This window comes from Bradysia coprophila (genome assembly GCF_014529535.1).
Source record: "Bradysia coprophila strain Holo2 chromosome X unlocalized genomic scaffold, BU_Bcop_v1 contig_35, whole genome shotgun sequence".
NCBI classification, from domain to species: Eukaryota; Metazoa; Arthropoda; class Insecta; order Diptera; family Sciaridae; genus Bradysia; species Bradysia coprophila.
In genome coordinates, this window is record NW_023503325.1 from 2,223,792 (window position 1) to 2,230,721 (window position 6,930).

The 6,930-nt window shown below is 35.4% G+C and overlaps 1 protein-coding gene across 1 annotated transcript; it reads left to right on the top strand.

Annotated features, from left to right (window-relative positions):
* The first annotated feature begins 653 nt into the window (after positions 1-653).
* On the top strand, positions 654-2,117 carry LOC119069450 (multiple inositol polyphosphate phosphatase 1-like). Its single transcript, XM_037173505.1, has 2 exons — positions 654-1,857; positions 1,922-2,117. The coding sequence occupies exons 1-2, from the start codon at positions 782-784 to the stop codon at positions 2,082-2,084; spliced, it is 1,239 nt and encodes a 412-aa protein (XP_037029400.1). The 5' UTR covers positions 654-781; the 3' UTR covers positions 2,085-2,117.
* The last annotated feature ends 4,813 nt before the right edge of the window (positions 2,118-6,930 follow it).

Genomic DNA, 6,930 nt, shown 5'->3' on the forward strand with positions numbered 1-6,930 from the left:
ACATTTGCCATGATCTGAGAACGAGTTGCACTAATAGTAGATTATGTTGGATGCTGCGGAAGTAGGACAGAATTTTGTAATGCGAGAAAACTCACAAGTGTGTTTTTTTGAGCAACAAGCTTCGGTAACTGTTAATTTCGACAAGTGTAGAGATTGTATATCCGAGCCGAAGGCGAACACATAAAAGAAATCTTTGTTTACGTTTTTTTTTCTCATTTCGACAGCAGTCCCCGAGACAAGTTATAGAAAACGACTCTCCTGGAACACTGTATAATGTGGAAAAGTGAGAAATCTATAAAAAGCTTGCAAATTGTTTTCGATTGATCTATTGATTATGTAATAGAACAAAGGTTTCTATACACGCTTTCATGATAAAGCCGTATCATATCGTCCACTTATAACACACTTCTAACAAATTATCGCACTCTGATCACCATCATTTACCCTGAAAATGGGAAATCCAACACTATTATTATCTCTATTATTATACGCTATCATAAATAGATTGGCCACGAAACGCATCTGTCTGTCTTGTATCTAGAGTCTTTCGAGAAATGTGAAAATCATTTAGTTATCTGAAAGAAAGTTATCTCAAAATATTCAGTTTTAAAATAACAGATTTTTTCTCGAGTGGTTTCAGTAACTCAAATTACTTAAGATGGTAAGCATCACCGTTCATATACTCGTTTTTTCATTGCTTTTCGTTCTAAGCAATGGCAGTGTGTCGATGCACAATCCATTTTATTGCTATGCAGAAGATCCTATCAGGCCACAGATTGCAATGTTTTCAACGGAAACCCCATATGAATTAATTAGAGGCCGGAACATTGAACCAAGTGTGTCAAGTTGTACTCCATCAAAGTTTTGGTTAGTTGGCAGACACGGTGCTAGATTTCCGAATAGTAATGAAATAAGAATAATTAACGAGAACAGTGAAGCACTACACAGCAATATATTGAGTAATTATAACGCTGGAAGAACGTCTTTATGTGCATCTGATATCGCATTAATTAGAGACTGGAGATTTGATCCGAACATTACCTCTGAAAATGCACAGTTCTTGACGGTAGCTGGGTGGAATGAAGTGCAAGGGATAGCTCAACGTTATCAAACCGCTTTACCAACCTTATTGCCATCGACTTACTCACTCACCCATTACTCGTTTCGGTCAGCGGCATTACCTGGAATGATATCATCGATCGCTGCATTCGCAGATGGTTTATTCGGATTAAATGGACATCAGCAGGTTGAATTTGATAATATTGACAATCCAGATCTCTTGCTGTCACCACATGAGAACTGTCCCATTTTTGATGAAATCAACTCCATTTCAACCGAATCAGATGCATTTGAAGAAGGACCTGAATATCAGGAAATGAGCACGCAAATAAGCAGTAAGCTTGGCTTTCACGGATCGCACACATTGTCAGCAGAACAGATTTTGGCTCTAATTTATATTTGTGAATTTGAACAAATATACGATTTGAATTCTACGTCTCCGTTATGTGCAGCATTTTCAGTTGCGAATTTTCAAGTTCTGGAATATCGTCAAGATCTCTTCCGTTATTACCTATACGGTTACGGTCAATTTCCCAATTATCGTCGACTTTATGAAAACATAAACTGTCACCTTATACAAGACATGCTCCATTATCTACGATCAAATGATTCAAGTGACCCACGGGCCAGAATTTTCAACGCAGAAAATATACCAATGATGTTTATACTTAATGTGCTTGGAGTTTATGAAGATCCAGTTCCGTTGACCCGACACAATTTAGCTCAACAAACATTCAGACTGTGGAGATCTAGTCACCTTTCACCGAAAGCTGCAAATCTAGCTGTTGTTAGATACGAGTAAGTGTAAGACCTCAAAATTGTCTTTACTCATTTTTTTTATCAAATGGAATTCTTGCTGTAGTTGTCCCGATGGTGACAGTGATGTCCTGTTTTTGCATAACGAGAAGCCATTGTCAATAGATGGATGCCAGTCCAATGGTGTGTGCAAATTGTCGATGATTTTGGAGAGATTTAGCCGTTATTTAGATGTGAATTGTGCGGAGATCTTTTGCACAAACTCTTGAAAAGCCTAAACGTATTAAAATTTATTGATTTTCTATTTGTGTTTGTAATTTTGAATAGTAGAAGACCATTGATGGTATGAATTTTTCGACTATCCACGTATGGTTAAACTGAGAATTTGTGCCAAATGAACTACTGCATTTTCTCGTAGAAGGCTACACCTACACCTCCACAAACATTTATTATTTTTGCTCAAAGCCCACACTCGACAGAAAACGGAGATCCCACTTTTTCCAGAAAGGACGCGGATGGGAAAGTATATCATTTTTTCGCACAATATTTGGTTACAAATTTACATTGTGTCGATTCGTCTAAAAGCTAAGAGAGGTCCATACGATTCGTAACTTTTAAGGTGTCAATTTTCAAGTTACAAACTATTAAATTCACGAGAATCGGTGCCCTTAGGCACGTTCGATAATTTATTCAATTGGTAAACTATCGATTATTTTCTTAAAATCTTTTATCGGTAATCGGTAGACATCGAATGACATCGATTGATATTATATCGATTATCTGTAAGTTTTATCATTTTTTTTTTAATTGAAAATATTGCATTGTTTACATCGCATTAATATCACATAAGCATTTTAATTGAAAACATTAAACATTAAACATTTTATCATCGATTGATGATATTTTTCAATGGACTGGATATGCCCCTGATTGAACGGAGAACGCAAAAATGTTGTTGCCTATGACTAAGGGTAATTTTTGTTTTTCGTGGTAGTATAGTGGAGATTGCATAATAACGCTGAATGGTATGAGTGAGGTGAACCTGTTGCTATTGAGTTGAGTTAATAGCTTGACAGTGTAGCTTTGAAATGACATAAACATGTTGGATATCCACATTCGGGAAGGATGTTGTCTCTTTCTCGACCATAACATCTGACACGTATGCCATAACAAATGACATAATATAAACAGTTTGCGCAAATATCGGATAAATTATAGGTAAACTTATAAATCCGAATTTATAAGTTATAAGTCAGGTGGTTATAAGTCATCAGTTATGACTTAAAACACTTTTTGAGAGAAAATAAAAGTAATCCACGTACACGTATGATACAGCCTTTAAAATTCTCTTCGACCTAGTTGAATGACTTTCCTTCATAAAAGATGTTTGTTGGTTGTCATGAATGCCATGATTGGTATCGCTGTAAAGCTTAGACCTCAGGCTAAACAGTAACTATATTATTGTGATCAAACAATTCACCAGTAGAGTCCAAACAGTCTTCGAAGCTTCCCGCAGGTTCCAAAAAAACGAAAAATCGATCTAAATAAAAATTTTCCCATCGAAATATTTTCTTGTTATTCGTGGTGCCGCCCTCTACAAAAACCACTAAAAATATTTCATGTCCACGAGAGGTCGAATAATTTTTTTTTTTGAAAATCACCGTGAATGCCATCAATATCTTGAAGTTCTTGGGTTGAGAAGAGGTAGAAGCGACAGAGTAGGAACAAATTTTGCATTATACTTCCTAACTCAACCTCAGTAACAGAGTTCATGTAAAAGATCAGGTAAAGACCATCGGAAAAAGATGGTCCCGGCTCTGTCGTCAGTTGTAGGTCTTCAAGATGAAGAGCTATGAAAAACGTTTGGTCATCAAGTTTATTACTAAGGGTAAAAGAATTACAACGAGCAAAATGTTTTCCCTAGTTGACCATTTTTAAGTCTTTTCAGCCCAAGAACCTCCAGGTTTTGATGGATTTTGCATGTCTTCGTGGGACGTCTTTTAAATTTTTGTAATTATTGATGTCACTGTTGGTTGATTTCTAAAGTTTAATTGATCTACATGATCATCCAGTATCTTACCATTTCTTTAATTTTCGACTTTCATAATTTTGACCTATTAACTTATGAACTTATCACTTTCACTTTGTTTGTGGCTGACCTATAACTTATAAATTCGGATTTATAAGTTTACTTATAATTTATACGTCATTTGCGCAAACAGTCTAATGTCGCGTCAGGTATGCTTGAAAATGAGAATCTGGGCAAAGTCTATCGTGCGCTAAATGCGCAGAAGGAAAATTAGTCAGACACGATACTATGAATAACATTTTCTCTCATGCTTTCTCTAGTGCAGGTGTTCCGAATATAGTACAGCCCCCAGGTATTTCAAGAGATGATGGCAAAGGACCTGACGGTCTGACTTTGATACCATGGAGTCATGGGAGATCACTCTTGTGAAATGTTACCGTCCGGGATACAATGGCTGCATCATATATTAATGATTCATCAAAGAAAGCGCGCTCAATTGCAGACAAAACTAAGAGACATAAGCATAACCATTATATTTCTTTGAAACAGAATTATTTCCCCTTGCGTTTGAGACTTTAAGCTGTATGGGCCCAGAGACAAAGAAATTTCTCAACAAACTGAGCTCATTAATGAAAAGGGCTACGGGTGAGGTCAAATCAAAGGATTATCTGTTACAAAGAATTTCAATCGCAATACAACGTGGAAACGCAGCCTGCATTTTGGGAACATTAGGGAAACGGAAGGTTGATGATTTTTATTTATTGTGATTATGAAAAGATCGATTTTTTACTGGCTGTGCCATTATTATGAGCAGTCTTTTTTGTCGCTATTAATTGAAAATAAATACTACCTCATATTTTTCGATATCGCATTATATACATTATATACATTGAAATTAATTGTGGCTTGTCAACTTTCGGCAACCTGGACTTTACTTAAATAGTCGTGGAATGCCTTAAATTAAATTTCTAAAAATCTAGAATTCAGTTTTGGATTTTTAGAAATTTATTTGGGTGATTTACTCGGGTGATCGATCGTCTTTTTCATGGCCAAAAACTGGGATTTTTTTGGTTAAGGTCATTGACCCTGGGTCAAGAAAAAATCAAAGTTAAAAATCAACCCATCCTAATACATCCAGGCTCTCGGTCTAGTTTAAGACATTATTTTATTATTTTCCAATAAAAAAACCGATCCCATTATTTAACCACACACTCGAAAAAAAAAGAAGTGTGAAACCAATACCCCAAATATAAAAAATTTTTAATTCCACTCTCTACTCTGCGTTTCGACCTAAGAATTTTTCATTGGACTCGGTTGTAAAAAAAAATAATTTTAAGCTAAATAAAACCCAGTAGTATCAAGTTACAAAGAAATTTACATATGAAATGGATTCTTTTTAGCATAACTATCGTGTAAAAATGTTTAAATATAATGGCCACATAAATCCATTGTGAGACTAAATTTTTGATAGTTTTATTGTTTTTTTCTTCTTTTTTTCGATTCGTTTTTTTTTTCTTCTCCTTTTGACTTCTTTTTAACAAACTGTGCCGCTAAGATTAATTACTCAGGAATGGGTTCTCTTTTTCAAATATATTAGATTAGTTGATGGTTAGGATGTTTTTAACATTTAATTTGGATTTAAGTTGTTATGTAATTAATGCTGTATATATATATAGAGACAAAGTTAAATTTCATGTATTATTTAAATTTATGGTTCTGTTCTGTTAAATTCAAAGAATTATATTACATGAACGGCTTTATTTATGGTTATTTATGGAAGCGACCTATTCGGGTGTAACAGTTTTTGAAATGTGTGACCTTTATTTCCAATCGAAACGTAACAATTGTTTTTTACGAAATTATTTATGCGGTCACTGGGGATGATTCGAGTTCAACTTACTTTCTTTTTTAATCCGTAGCACTGCATATTAATTGTTGCATATCATTTGAGTGCTTTTAGATTGGATTGGTAAATGTTTTGAAATTCATCTACCACATAAACTGGTTCAGCCAACCATTTATATTGCGAGAGCGTATCCGGGGAGGCAATGTGTGTTAGAACATTGGATCGCATTTCAGTACTTCCTGGAGTCGTTGTATTAAGACCAAAACACCTCATTAATTTCTACTGTTAACAATTATTGAGTTTATATCATAAAATACATCTCAGCTTAAGGCAATGTTAAGGCGTTATACATCACTAATGTTTTTATTGCCTGTGTGGCACCCTAACCTGGCCTTTACCCTTTCAAAACGAATATGTCAGATCTAACATGTTCCAGGTAAAATAAAGTTTTGTACCTTCGGAATATTGAATTGAGATTTGCTCAGAGAATTTTTATCTCCTCGCATTGCATCCAATTCCCGTATCGTTACAATCCATTAGGTAGAGAGACCCTTGATTTCAAAAATATCACATCTCCATATTTACTGAGTTTTGCTATAACTTTACTATCACTGGCCATATGAGGTGACGACGTGGAAAATTACGAAGGAGTTTTTAGTAATTTTATTAAATTTACTAGATTGTCGCGTTTCAGTAAGAGCTTATTGGCGCCTTTTCTATACTTTAGGCGCCCTTTAATTACTTTAAGCGCCTTTTCCTACATGTCACAGGAGCGCCTTATGGTAGCCAGTCCCTGAATAATGTACACGCATAACTAACCACTTTACAGCCTACAAGCCTCCGTCTCAGTTAACCCATTCTGGTAACGTTTTCGCTAGTATGTATTGTAGATTTGAGCACTACTTCACAGAACCGTCAATGATTGACGCTGTCGACAGGTCAGTGTTCTGTCACTTCACACAAACAATATTTTCATGCATTGTTTGCCACATTTTAACCGCCGAATACTAATTGATTTCCAGCGTATATACGATCTGTGAAACATGAATTTAATGAAATTAAACGAAGTACGAAATGAAAAATTACAGATTGCCCTTGATTCGACTCCTGTCCCCACTGGGATTCGATCCGGTGACCTCTCGCTCTACCGTACTTCTTCAATGTGACGGGCAAAATGTATTTTCTCAAATTTTCATGGACAATGTGATCGAAAATTTACATTTCCTAACAAATGATTTTA

What these genes read in the sequence shown, in the direction of transcription:
- LOC119069450 (XM_037173505.1), top strand. Translation starts at nt 782, where the DNA reads ATGTTTTCAACGGAAACCCCATATGAATTAATTAGAGGCCGGAACATT. An exon ending in CTAGCTGTTGTTAGATACGA is followed by an intron (nt 1,858 to 1,921) that starts GTAAGTGTAAGA and finishes TTCTTGCTGTAG; the next exon opens with TTGTCCCGATGGTGACAGTG.